Source organism: Melanotaenia boesemani, chromosome 4, assembly GCF_017639745.1.
Source record: "Melanotaenia boesemani isolate fMelBoe1 chromosome 4, fMelBoe1.pri, whole genome shotgun sequence".
Classification (NCBI taxonomy): Eukaryota; Metazoa; Chordata; class Actinopteri; order Atheriniformes; family Melanotaeniidae; genus Melanotaenia; species Melanotaenia boesemani.
In genome coordinates, this window is record NC_055685.1 from 1601128 (window position 1) to 1615905 (window position 14778).

The 14778-nt window shown below is 45.5% G+C and overlaps 1 protein-coding gene across 1 annotated transcript in view; it reads left to right on the plus strand.

Moving 5' to 3' along the window:
• Positions 1-747: 747 nt before the first annotated feature.
• si:ch211-89o9.4 (uncharacterized protein LOC566247 homolog) overlaps positions 748-14778 on the plus strand; it is a 53841-nt gene continuing 39810 nt past the window's right edge. Inside the window, exons 1-4 of the mRNA XM_041982506.1 lie at positions 748-878; positions 8423-10028; positions 14205-14266; positions 14444-14473. Coding sequence (XP_041838440.1) covers positions 8781-10028; positions 14205-14266; positions 14444-14473 — 1340 coding nt within the window. The 5' untranslated portion in view covers positions 748-878; positions 8423-8780. The remainder of the gene's footprint in view (positions 879-8422; positions 10029-14204; positions 14267-14443; positions 14474-14778) is intronic.

The following is a 14778-nucleotide window of genomic DNA, read 5'->3' on the forward strand; positions in this document are numbered from 1 at the left end:
TGGTATTTACCTGTATCTTTAAAATCATTCACTCTGTGACGTTTTATATAAAGATGATTAAATAAAATAAAAACTGATCAAGCACACACAGATGAACCCATTTCTATTTCACTTGTAGTTTACAAGTGAAGTTGGCCACTTTAAAAAAAGTGACTTTAAAAAGCTAAATTAAGCTTATTCAGAAACGTCAGGGAGGCTCCGTCCATACAGTCTACGGTACATACTCAGAAGTGGATTACAATATGTATGAAAAAACGAAATAAAATATGAAATATAATAATTTATAAATAATCTGAAATGAAACCTTTAAAAACTACATGGAAATACTAATGCAGTTAAATCGATTTTGCTTTTTATCTTTTCATATTGAAGACTAATCAGCACCAGAGCTCCATTCCCTTATTTTGATGTGGAAAATATTTCTTTCTGTAATAAATAAATAAATATTTCAAATAATTACACAGGGAATAAATTATTTTTTCATATAAAAAAATAAAATATTTTTTATTTGTATAAAAAATAGGCCTGAGGTTTTGATCTCCAGACCAAAGAGGTTTTTAATCTTGGGATGTTGATTCAATCAGCCCGTATCAAAAATGTAAAAAGAGGGCAACATACAAAAGACCCAATACAGGAGACAGAAACGTGATTTAAATCTTATCCATTCCCATTTTTCTTTTACAAAAATGTGCCAAAACAACACGAGCTAACCGGAAGTACAGTGTTAACGTGCTGTATTCTGAAAAACGCCGGCGGAAGTGGATCCTGTTGGTGTCGATGATGGCGGTTCCCGAGCTCCTGAAGCTAACGACTGCGGGCTGAAAAACAAACAGGGAGTTCTGTTATTAATCCAGACCGTCGTCAGCGTGTTGTTGAAGGTATTTAATTAACATTTAAAGGACGAGGTTACATGACGTGTGCAGGAACTCTTGGTAGCGTCTCTGTTCTGGCTAGCATTAGCCTGCTAACATGGCTGGTCCTGGATATGCGGGGATACGGAGGGAGGCCTTGCAATCCCCACCACATTTAAATGAACATATTCATTTAACTACAGTTTGGAATGATGTGCACATGTTACTGCATGGACGATCGCGGTTGTGCAGACTAAAACGAGTTGAAATCATGCGTGACGAGGATAAGATTTAAGATTGTCTGCCGTGGAGACCAACACCCCTCGCGGTGCGGTGTTTGTGTTTCAGGGGAGAGTTGAAACCTCAGCGCGGTGCAGGATTATGGATGAAAAGGCTTCTGTTTTCACTTAGAGATGTGAATCGTTGTAGTTTAATCATAACCCCGAACATGAAAATGATTGTTCGCTCTGAGATCATCCGGACGGAAAATAAGTTGGGCCTTCTTACTGTCAAAGTACCCCGAAGAAAAGATGCTGCTCCTTTCCTGGACCATCATCTGCACAATAATCTGTGTCCACCTGTCATGGTAAACATCTGCAACACTAAATGTTAATACTGGGAGTGAAGTTAACCAGTACAGAATCAGGCTGGTTAAATTGGCAAATGTCAGTCTCGGGCTGAGTGATCAGTACACGTCTGATTCAAAAACACTCAGCTGGAAAGTTGTTGACTTTACTGCCTATCTGACCAGTGGCCTTTCACAGGTTTTTATTTCTCTAGCCCTCTGTGCACAAGTTCTCACATTAAAATATTTGCAGAAGAGCTTGATCATATTTATTAAAACTGCTTGTGCATCAACTGTGACTTCATGAAAAAATTGGCTGAAGCTGCACTAAAAACCAAAATTCCCATTTTTGCCTTTGAAACTTAATCTGTGCTGAGTTCATGAACACATGTTGCTCCTCTGCGTGCACACCTTTCTGCTGGAAAAGGTGCAGATGGAGGTTATAAACTGCTGCTTCTATTTGGTTGTTGTCAGCCATTTTGCACGCCACGCAGGCATTTACATGGCTGAAGTTTTATAGTTTCCCCAACACATCTTATTAAACAGTGTTATTTGTATAAGACGTGCCATCTTGCTTGGTGCATTGTTTTTTGCAGCCATACTTTTATTTAACATCTCAAAGGTTGCCTGGATGAGCTTGAATGAAGTGTAGGATCTGTCTGCAAGGTTTCCCACACCTCCGTCTCACGTAGCCGAGGTTTTCAAATGGCTGCCCAACTATTGTCATCTCTAGTTGATTCACTTTGTGGCAGCCAGCCGCAGTAGCTTTCCAGGTCAGCCACTGCTATCTGACGTCCCCCACAGGTCACTGAGTCCCATCAAGATTCATGTCCTGGACTGCGAATGACAACAGTCGTTCTTACTATGTTTTTCAGAAGTGTGCCAGCTCTTCTTCTGGTTTGTGTGATGTCATTCATAGCTAACAGTCTAAGGCTCGAGCAGAGCAACAATTTTGATCACTATTTTCAGTTCAGAACAGTTATTGAGAGAGAGGTTTAGAAAAAAAGCAGCTGAGCACATTAGTGCCTGTTAATCATTTTTCATAAATTACAAGAAATGAAAATAATCACCATCTAATTCATTAGCCAGCCGATATATCGGGCTGGATTTGTTTATTTTTTTAACTAGTATTGGTGTGATTTCCAGACGGGCGTCCACAGGCGGCTCTGTGGTGTCTGAGACGCTCCAGTCAGAGCAGAGCCTGCATTACTCCTCCCTCACCAGCAGATGGCGCTGGAAATCCTGCTGCATCAGCTTCAAAACAACGTTGAGTTTTAAACTTCGTACACTTAGCAAATTCAAGGAAATTATATTTGTTATGAAATAATCTTGTATGCGATCAGTGTTTTCAGATCTCTGACAGTGATCGATCAGAGTGATCAGCTGATATAGCAGGCAGACAACAGCTTCCTTCCACTGTTTTATAAAGTCAAGAGCGTCAGTGCGTCTTGTTTTATTCTATGAAGTCTAGAAGTGGCTGCAGCACAAAGCTGGAAAAACCTCCGACACCTGCAGCGGGTGAGGCCAAGCCTGCAGCGGGTGAGGCCAAGCCTGCAGCGGGTGAGGCCAAGCCTGCAGCGGGTGAGGCAAAGCCTGCAGCGAGTGAGGCCAGTGTCCGAAATTAACTTTTTGCCTCATCAGCCAAGTTGGCCGGTAGATGAAAAAATCCACCGGCCAAACATATTTTTTACTGGCTAAATTATTAAATTATTGTACACACACACACACACACACCTCTACGTACATGTTATTTCTATAATATTATGTTGTGTGTTGTATCCAAACTGAAAGTGGAAGCCACAGCAACATTAAACAAAGGCAACAAGAAAAATGGTTTTATTTGATAAAGTGTTGATGTCTGAATTCATGAACTAGAACCTGACCAGACGCCTCCCTCTCTGCTCTTCGTCTGGCCTCCTGCTCCCAACAGTCCTTGTACCACAGCATTACAGCCTTGGTGGGATCAAACTCCCTGATTTTTGCTTTTTATCTTATTGTTTAAAGAATAAACGTAACAAAACCTGATAATAAATAAATTTAAAACTTATTGATCTGATTCATAATTATCGGTAATACTATAATATAATATATATAATATAAATAGCCTATCAATAATAATAAAAGCTGATTTATAATAATAATGAACTTAACTGATCAATACAATAATAATAATAGTGATAATAAGTATAATTATCATATTGATAAGTTAACCGGTTGACAGCTGTTCGTAGTCTCGCAGAGTCACGCCTGTTATGCAGCTGTCATCACCCTTCATGTTGTAAACAGCTAAGCTAACATGCTAACATCACGTCCAACAAAGTGCTGCTGTGCTGGCAGCGCGGCACTCGCAGGTGTGTCACAGCCTACTGTCGGCGCGCGCAGGTGTGTTACCGCCTACAGTCGGCGCGCGCAGGTGTGTCACCGCCTACAGTCGGCGCGCGCAGGTGTGTCTCCGCCTACTGTCGGCGCGCGCAGGTGTGTCACCGCCTACTGTCGGCGCGCGCAGGTGTATCTCCGCCTACTGTCGGCGCGCGCAGGTGTGTCACTGCCTACAGTCGCCGCGCGCAGGTGTGTTACCGCCTACTGTCGGCGCGCGCAGGTGTGTCACCGCCTACTGTCTGCGCGCGCAGGTGTATCTCCGCCTACTGTCGGCGCGCGCAGGTGTGTCACCGCCTACTGTCGGCGCGCGCAGGTGTGTCTCCGCCTACAGTCGGCGCGCGCAGGTGTGTCACCGCCTACTGTCGGCGCGCGCAGGTGTGTCTCCGCCTACAGTCGGCGCGCGCAGGTGTGTCACCGCCTAATGTCGGCGCGCGCATGTGTGTCTCCACCTACAGTCGGCGCGCGCAGGTGTGTCACCGCCTACTGTCGCCGCACGCAGGTGTGTCACCGCCTACTGTCGGCACATTCAGGTGTGTCACCGCCTACAGTCGGCGTTACTTCTGGGCCGGTGTCCCGGCGTATGTGGAAAAGCTCAGTGTCGCGTTGCATCGTCGCAGCGTTCCATCGTCGCAGCGTTGCATCATTGCAGCGTTGCATCGTCGCAGCGTTGCATCGTCGCAGCGTCGCATCGTTGCATCGTCGCAGCGTTGCATCATTGCAGCGTTGCATCGTTGCAGCGTTGCATCGTCGCAGCGTTGCATCGTCGCAGTGTTGCATCGTCGCAGTGTTGTGGTTCACTCACTGCTCATAGATCAGTCAGACACGCAGTGATGAGGGGAGATGGTTTATTGATCTTTGAAGGGGTGTAATTGTATTATTATGGCATTGTCATTATCTTAGTTGAAAATGGTCTCAAAATGACATCACATTACAGCTTTGCTTATCGCAGTCGTTTTTGAGAAAATGTATCGCACAGCAAAGTTTGTTATCCCGACAGGCCTACGGACATATTCATGTATGCTTATGAAATAAAATTCCCAATCTGAAAGGTCACATACCAGCAACAACTACCACTGATGTTTCATTACTAACACGGATCAATCAAGCTGGATACCAGTTCATCTTCCTGTACTGATGCCAGTGTTTTAACACAAACCAGTCAGTCAAACCAGTCAAACAGCAGCATGCATAAACAACAACTAATCATTCACCAATAATACGTGTCAGAGACTCACTTTATTCTAGTTGTTCACAGTCTCCTCCTCCACCAGCCTCCCTCTGCTCCTCCCCTCTCCTCCCCTGCTCCTTCACCCACCTCCCCTGCTCCTTCACCCACCTCCCCTGCTCCTCTCCTCTCCTCCCCTGCTCCTTCACCCGCCGCTCCTTCACCCACCTCCCCTGCTTCTCCCCTCTCCTCCCCTGCTCCTTCATCCACCTCCTCTGCTCCTCCCCTCTCCTCCCCTGCTCCTTCACCCGCCTCCCCTGCTCCTTCACCCACCTCCACCTGCTCATCATGTCCCTCTTAGATTACTGCAGCTCCCTATCTTACGGCATTGACCAGTCATCTCTACATCGACTGCAGCTGCCCAAAACGCTGCTGCTCGGTTGCTTACAGGGACAAGATGGCGTGATCACATCACCCCCGTGCTCGCCTCACTGCATTGGCTTCCTGTTAGTTTTAGGACCCAGTACAAGATTTTATTAATTAGGGTCCGAGCCATACGAAGTATGGAAGGACCCTATTGTTGTTCAAATGTTTCTTCTCCTAAGCCCTTTGAGGCCAAATATGACCCCCTAAACACCCATGAAAAGTTGTGAAATTTGGCACACGTCAAACCCGGCGAAAATCGCAATATTCTCAGGTCCGCATACACTTCAATACAAAATTGGCTCAACAGCACCACCTAGACACCCCAAAAATCCCCAAATGAATGGGGTCCTGAACGTCTACTTCGACGTAGGAAGACGAAACTCGACACACACGTCTAACACACCGAGTCGAGCAAAAAAGTCAATTGAACACCTGTTGCCATGGCAACGGGGTGCCCGCCATCTTGCCATGTACGTCCATTTTTTTACCCATGTTTTTTCACTTTACACACATCGTATTTGAACGAACTAGTCTGATGGGATTCGTGTGACTGACTCCAAACTTGGTGGGAAGCTTCCTGACAAGTTGGGGACCAAATGCTATTCACATCTTTCTAATAGGAAAAAGCGTGTAACCGTGGCAACTGACAGAAAAAAGCCTTCTCGCCATGTAACACGGTTTGCGCATATCTCCTTAGGAATACATGGGAACTGCACCAAAGTTGAAAGTATTCATACTTGTTGGGTCCTTAACTCAGTACACCACCTGTTGCCATGGCAACATAGAATGTTAGCTAGCATGTTAGCATATTAGCAAAAAATGCTAACTAGGTATATCAACATTTCAGATTCTCAGCTGGACGTTTTACCATGTTACTTACCATGTTAGCAGGTTCCCTAACATGCTAGGAAAAGGTATATGAGATGGGTGCCGAGGTCAAGAAGCTCGGACCCGATGGATGTCGCCTGCGACTTTAATTGTTTTTAAAGCCTTAAATGGTTTGGCTCCCTCATGCTTGTCATAGTTGCTACACCAGCAGGACTTTGAGGTCCTCCTCACAGCTCCTACTGAAGGTCCCGTCTGCCAGACTTCATCCAGGGTGACAGACTTTCTCTGCTGCTGCTCCTAAGCTGTGGAACAGCTTCACATCAGAGCTGCTCAGTCTGTCGCTGGTTTTACGTCTTTACGGAAGACTTCTTTGAGCTGACGTTTGAACAAAACTGAGCCTGACATTCACGTGTTTTATTGTATTTTTATTCTAGTTTCTATTCTAGTTTTGTTGTTTTTATTAATTTTATCTTTCATCAATTTTATTTTTTGTTTTTATTTTTATTGGTTTTTATTGTGGTGTAGTGTTTTATTTTCAACTGTGGAGTGTTTGTTCTATTGTTCAGCAACTGCTGTTGCAAAAAATGTGCTTTATAAATAAACTTGAACTTGAACCCTACTGCTCATCTCCTGCTCCTCCACCTGCCTCCTCTGCTCCTCCCCTGCTTTTCCCCTGCTCCTCCACCTGCCTCCCCTTCTCCTCCCCTGCTTTTCCCCTGCTCCTCCACCTGCTCCTCCACCAGCCTGCCCTGCATGCTGAGTTCAGGTGCAGAGCAGATGTCGGACATCAGAGAAGCTAGCGCCGCTGGCAGGGCCGGCTGTATTGAGAAGTGTTGACATTCATGTGAAATGATTTTACTCTCTGCATTTTGAAAGCTTGGCGCTAGCAATATAGTAATATAGTGGTGGTTGAGTCAGTGAAACAAGTTTTTTCTAGTTACTGTGATTTTAAACACGTGTCTTTTTGCAATGTTTCGTTTTTCATGGGAAAATGAGTCCGGTGAGAAGGACGCGTACCTAGCAACTAGAGCTACCAAGATTAGTCATGATTATGTTGACTATCAAAATAGTTTGTCCCTTATTTACTAATCAATGTCATTGTTTTTCTCTGAAAACTGCTGTACCTTCCACTGCCTTTCTGTCCTTGATGCACATGTGCAGTAGTGGCGTTCAGGGTCAGCCGTGACGTCACCTGAAAAGTTATGGAAGAACAACAGTATCATGGCGAGCCGGCATCGGAGCTTGAGAGTTTGGGAGCATTTTATGAAAAATGTGCGAGAAGCAAGTGCAATGCTAAATCTGTCAGGTAGAGCCTGCCTTCCACGGTAGTACCACAGTGTTGCAAGAGCATCTTCAAAGAAAGCACGTTGTGGCTGATTCAGTTTCTGGCTTAGAGGAACAGTCATCTCTATAAGCTAACTTGGCTAGTTAGCTGCTAACATCAACGTCAACAGTGAGCTACTTGTATTGTTAGCTGCATCGTTAACAGTGGTGATGGCGAGTTCGTTCTTCTTAGCGCACACACGTCATGTGCTGTAACGATACAACGTTTAAGTAGGAAATGTGATAACGCCGTTTTATAACGCTACGTTACAGCGTTAAAACATGTGTTCCTCTTCAGTAGACTTTGTTGCCAATTTATATAATTACATAATCTGATTAGTCGACTAAAACAATGAGGGACTAGTAGATTGTTAAAATAATTGTTTGTGACAGTGCTACCATCACTGATTCCAGGACAGGACAGCTGAGATTGCTCATTTAGGATCTCTGCAGGATTTATGATGGGGTCAATAATTGTGTTGTCTCTGGAGTGGCTTTGTGCTGTTTGAACAGCTCCTCCGTTATAGATCTGAATTCTATCACAGGTTAGTTTTCTCTCTCTCAGGGACCAGAAAGTTAGACTTCCTGGTAATTACATCCATACTTCAGGCGCGGTTTTCTATGATTATGACTTCATTGTTGTTGCATAACATTGATTTCTTTCCCATCCTGAGAGAAAGTTGTTTCGGGTGCAATGTACTACAAGAAAGCCATCTCCAAAGTGACTGCTTTCTTTTTAATGGAGACACTGCAGTCAAAATGAAGACTAGCAGCTTATAACAAGTGTTCTTGAAGAACAAGGAGCACTTTAATCTGAAAGCTGCTTTTGAAATGACATCTTGAAACTTGTTTATTGTAATAGTATATTTCTGCTTTCCACCTCAGCCTCACCGTGCACTCAGACTGTAGTTCTCACCTCGCTCCCGCCCTTCGTTCAGAGCGCTGTACAACGCTCCCCATCGCCCACCGTTCCAGAGGGACCCATTTCATATTTGGACCTGTGGCAGCAGTGACAGCTCTAGGACTTGCTCAAATTGAGACTCAAACACAGATCGCGCTGCAGCGACTCGCTGCATTAGCGTCCATCATTGTCGGCCATCCGTGCCGCAGCAGTGAGCTAGCAGCGGCGTTGCCTCCTCACCTGGCCCTCCTGAGTCTTGTAAACAGACAGCAGGTGTCCACTGCAGGACTAAACATCACCAGTAAGAACTGTATCATCACCTGGCCGGCTCTGTCTGCTGCCATGTATCAGCAGCATCCACAGCAGCAGGGGTCTCAGCCCTTTCCCAACCCACCCATGCCTCCTCATCATCAGCCTCCTGCAAACCAGCATCTAAACCGCTCCAACATGCAGGCCATGGGGTTTCAGTTTCCCCGTCCTACCCAACTCCCTGAGGAGCTGGAGTCTGCATTGGCTATTCGGGGTGCCAGGGACATGGACCATCGTCAACTGGACCACATGAATCCACCAAACCAAGGTTCCGGTTCGGGGCTTGGCCAACATGGGGTTTATGGTTCCAACCCACTGTCCCTTCCTGCTGATAATCAGCCTGGCCACCAGCAAGGAGTGGACTGGTCAAGCTACCAACCCCCAACTAAACTGTTTGCTATTCCTCCACCTAATGCTGGCCACCAGGGGGCACAACAGCCTCCCCAACCCCGACAGTCACTCGGTGGCAGAGGTGGGGGGGATGGACAGAGTTTGTACACACCAGAGAGCGCCGGGAGCATCTTGGCTAGCTTTGGACTTTCAAATGAGGACTTGGAGGTACTGAGTCACTACCCTGATGACCAGTTAACCCCGGACACTTTACCGTTCATACTCCGTGACATACAGATCAACAAGTCAGGCAACCAGAAAAGCGTGGCTTCCACATCCTCATCTACATTTCCACACAGCATCCACAAGATGCCAGCACCTCCTTCCTGCTCTTTAGGCTCTCCAGAAGTTCCCAGCCTCCTCACCGTCACACAGACAGCAGGTAAAGTTATCGACTATGGACACGCCAGCAGGGGAAAGGACGAGAGCACCACCAGAGAGACTTTCAAACGGGAGCCACTGTCTAGTGAAAGGACAGTTAAAATGTATCTGTTACCACCATCAGCTGCTCCCAAAGCAGATCAAACGGAAAGACGGCAAGTTCGTTTGGAACACAAGGAACCAAGCAAGCATGAAGACCGGGACTATCGAAGGACGGGGAGCGAAAAGCGCAAGAGCAGTCTGTCTCCTGGCAGGGAATTTCCACGTTTGCCTAAAACTCAGAATCTGGACAAAGACTATCGGCATGCGGGGTCCAAACCAAGACACTCATCTGAAACCAGGAGCGAGGCGTCTTCAAGACGGTCTCTGTCCTCTTCATCTGGCTCAAGACCACTCAGCAGCAGTAAGAAGTTACCTACTCCAGCCATGATAAGTGATTTTGCCGCTGCGTCTCCAAAGGCGTATCCCCATACCTGCTCCCTGTGCCACATTCAGTGTGATCAGGAAAAGGTGAGTGTTACCACGTCATTGTACCGATTTCCAAAAGCCTCATGTAGAGTTTTAGTCCAGGAAGTCACCAACCTGAGATTCTAATGTTATATTACTGCAGATCACAGGCAGACAGGGTCATTGCTTTTTAAAAATGAATGAGGATGTGGCTCAATGTAGCTTTCCCCAGACGTCTTTGAAAGCATCTGCCTTCAGTGTGACCCCTCATAGTGGTAACTACATGTACCATCGGTGCCGCAGCGCAGTCAGATAAAAGACGCTGTCACAGCAGACATGCTTGCCGTACCAGTAAAAGAAGCTAATCTCTGCTTCATCCCTCGTGGAGCTCACCTACATGACCATCAGAATCCGGTAACTGGGAGTAATCAGATTACTGCAAAAATCACATCTGATGCATCCACTTCTGAAATGTAATTTTCTTAAAAACCCTGGTCTGTATTTCTCAGTAGACTATCAGATTTATTTTGGAGTACATGCGTAGTGACATCACTTCCTGTTATTTTCAAACATCTGATCTTTGTTCAACATGGTGGGGGCAGGGGCGATGGGAACCCGGCATCATGTCCGAATTCTGCCATGTGGCTGTTGGTGATGGGAGAAAAAAGGACAAAACTAATACAGGTGACCTTGTCAGGGGCTACGGTCACCTCCGACATACCGTCGTCCACCCACTTCTCATGGCGGGAGGGTCCCACACCTACACTGATTTTGCTGCTCCAGTCGCTCCGTGCTGCAGCACTGCCGCTTCCTCCTCTCCTGTTGCTCACTGTCGGTGATCAGCTGATCGACTTTCTGTCCCAGCACATCGTCCAGCTCGTGCTGAGGAGGAGGAAACTAGCAGGACGATGTAAAACAGAAGCCAGTTTCTGGCAGACAGCCTTTGTTTGCATTTATTTTCTGTTGTTTTCACCATTAGCCGAGGTTTGCAGGTGACGCAGCTGGAAAACCTGCTGGTCCTGACAGCAGATGGATCAGGATCAGATATCTAATGAGTGTCCAGATTAAACCAGAGGACATCTTCTCTAGGTCATCGGTACTGTGCAGATGCTGGACCTTTTAGGAGCCATGAACGAGAGGCAGAAAAAGAAACAGAGGACCACACAACTCACACGGTATTAAAAGCCAGAAATTAAAAGTGGGTCTTTAGACGAGACTTAAAGCTGTGAGGGCAGATCGGACCTGGAGGAGCAGAGCGTTCCAGAGTCTGGGACCGACTACAGAGTCCCTACACCCTGTCCCCTCTACGTTTAAGTCTTGTCTAAGGCACCACGGCTGGGACCGGCCCTCGGACCTCAGAGCCACGCTGGAGTATAAATTTGGAGGCAGTCGGTTTAAAGCTTTAAATACAAACAATAAAATCTTTAAATCAATTCTAAAATGTACAGGCAGCCAGTGCAAGAAGATAACATAGGGGTGATGTGTTCACATTTCTTGGCACCGTTTAAAAGTCGTGCCGCAGAGTTCTGGACTAACTGCAACCGAGAAAGTGCGTTATTGCTGATGCCTGAATAAAGAGCATTGCAGTAGTCCAGAGGAGGAGATATACAAGCTCAACCTGTTAAAAAAGATTAAAAGATAAAAAGATTTCATTTTTGATAAAAGACGAAGGGGATAAAAACTCGATTTTAACGACATTGACATGTTTGTCAAATTTAAAATTACTGTCCATGGTGACGCCAAGGCTGGTGACTTTGGTATGAACATAATTTTGGAGGGGTCCCAAGTGAAAGAGGGCATATCCAAACATCACAATCTCAGCCTTTCCCTCACTCAGTTTAAACAAATTGGGCTAACCAAGCCTTGACGTCACTTACACAGTTAAGTAGGGGTGTCAGTTTTTCATCAGCACAGAAATGATAAGCCATGCCATGTTTTCTAAAAAGAGTGGGAGGAATAAATGAATTTGAATGTTCACATGTCATCTAAGTTGCAGCTTATTAGCCCCGACATTAGCAGCTAATGCTAAAAACGTGGCCACCGCCATGTTCTACAATGACCAGATGTTTTGGAAATAACAGGAATTAACGTCGCTATGTACGTACTTTGAAAGAAATCAAGAAATGGGCTGGAAAATGTAGAGCAGGGTTTGTGCCTGTAGACGGGTCAGATGTAATTATTACAGTAATCTGATTACTCCCGCTTATTATGGGGGTATTTCTCGATCTTTAATCTGTTGTTTGCTTTGAGAGCAAGATTTCTGGTTTGCAACGTTGGGTTTTCCTTACTTGTTAAGTGATGATCCCAGTTAAGTACCCATTTTCTGAGAGCACTGTGTCAAGTAAAACAAGCGTACCCTGAAGAAGGCGGGGACTATATGCTCAGTCATCATTTATCTAGAATTCTATTGGCTGGAGGAGGTTTGACTGACAGCTCATTCAGCACCCCGAGAGAGGAGAAATGTCCAGGAGCAGAAGTTGTGAGAGCAGAGGATGGGTCTGAGGGAACGAGGCCGAGCTGGAGCCCCAGAGATTTCAACCTGCAACCCTAAACCTGAGAAGAGGAGACGAGTTTGAGAGGAAGAAATATCTGAGCGTGAAATCTTGCTCTCCAGTCAAACAGTTGCGCTCTTGATTAAAAAGGGAAACTGCCCCATAGCTTTTTGGATTCTGATGGTCATGTAAATGGACTCATTGTCTAATAACGGAGAGCAGATTATGGTGTTTAGTCCAAGACCAGAAATTGAGTAAAGCAGGGGTGTCAAACTCCGGTCCTCAAGGGTCGCTATCCTGCAGGGTTTAGTTGTTTCCTTGCTCAAACACACCTGAATAAAATCAAATGAATCTTGTCAGTATCTCCAACCTTCCGTTGGGATCACTGAAATAAATGTTTGGAGAAGCCAGGATGGCGTAGATGTTGCATGTCTGCTGAGACTGCGGTCTGCTACTGAGAGGAGGCAGCTAGAGAAGCATCCACTCATCTTCTAAAACAGAAATTATTCTGATGTTAATAGACGGCTCTTAGTCCTCTTTCCCTGAGAACTGCACCGCTGTCAGCTCCACTCAGACTTCTTCAGATCAGAAAGGTGCTTCTGTAAAAACGAAGCTAAAGTGGCACAACATGGCCATGATTACTGCAGTCAGAGGAGACTTCAGGTAGAAATACCAAGGAAGGCAGGATCCTCGTTTTTAAGCTGTGCACGTTCTGTAGCGCTAAACTGGTTTCACATCAGGTCTTTAGGGGGTTTTCCTTCTCTTCAAATAGAAGAGTTTCCCAATAAAACCATCATATTCAAGTCTGTTGAATGTTTCTCTAACTGCAAGCAGTAAGCAGAGAGGTGCTTCCTCGGATTTCCTTCCGAGATGAAACCACAGAGCTTTCCTGAGGTGAAACTCAACCGTTGTCAGCGATGGTTAATTAATGAACATTATCAGTAGGTGTGGGGTACATATCCACATAACAAATGCTGAGCAATCCTGGAATGTCACCATTTTCTGCTGCTGATGGTACAAGTGATTTAAACTGGGCATCTAAGAGCTTCAGGACCTGGAGGTGTTTCTGCTGTGAAGATGTTCATGTTGCTGCAAAACCTATTTTTAAACTGAACTGCTGCTGAATAAACTCCCAAATTCCCTGAGAAAATGAGATGTGATGGAGTTTCTCATGTAAAAGTGATGTGATCGGGTAAATGTAGAAGGAAAGTTCACATCTGGGATTAAAGTAGTTTGTAAGTCGGGCTTTTCGGACTCTTCAGGTTTTTCCAGCTGTAGACTTTAGGAAAAGCTCCTCTATTAAGAATGAAAACAAGTCATTTCTTTGGATTTTAGATGTTGGTTAAGGATGACGTCATGGTTCCTGTTCTCTGTGAAACTGACTGGAAGGTTTTCAGCTCTTAACCTCTTCATTATTCAAAGCCTTTTAAAAATGGTGAGCATAAATGTGTCTTTGAAGCCGCTTTACATCAGGAACTCCAGGTAACAGACGATGCTTATCCACCAGTGATTTGTCCTCGTTTAGCCTGTTAATGGGGACGTTTTACAGCTGAGGACCATGGAAATAAAGCTTGTTCTGTGTTTCTGGCTGCAGCCATAAACTGTAAGAACTTCAGGCGGTGCCTTATGTAAAACACCGGCCCAGGTCCACCTCTGGGTCCCGACAGTAAGACGCACTGTCCGTCTGGTTCAGTGGTGACCTTTTCTTCTCTGCTTGTCTTTTGTTGTTTGTTTTCCTTTCCTCTAGGACTGGGTTGACCATATTAACACAGTCGACCACACAGCGGCCTGCAGGGATCTACGCAACAAGTGAGGACATTTTACGTAATGTGTGCTCGGCATTAGACAGTAGAAAGTAAAAGGACTATCACATAAAGCTAAAACAAATAGTTTTGTTATAGATTAGGTTATTTTTCCTTTATTTTCCAGTTCACTCTGCCTTATTCCACCAGATCTTCTCTAACGGCTGTTTGTGTTTGTTTGAAGGTACCCTGACTGGAAGCCACATCTACCGAGGTCAGTTGGACACTTGTTGCCGTGGCAGCCAGTGAAAGGTTTTTATGATTTTATATTAAAAGGACAGTCCCTCCAGGAATTTGCATTGGTGCAACTGTTGATGCAACTTCTGCATGTCCTGCAACCTTCACCAATCACACCGTTCTCCACCTCACCCGATGTACAAACACCATCAGCTTCCTGTGGGCAGGGGAAATGTGTCTCCATCCAGAGCCGCCATGAGGCTCCATGCTTGTCGAGTTCCCAGTGTTCAGGGAGAGGTTTAGTTAAACTGGCCGAGCTGCTGCATCTCATACAGAGACTAC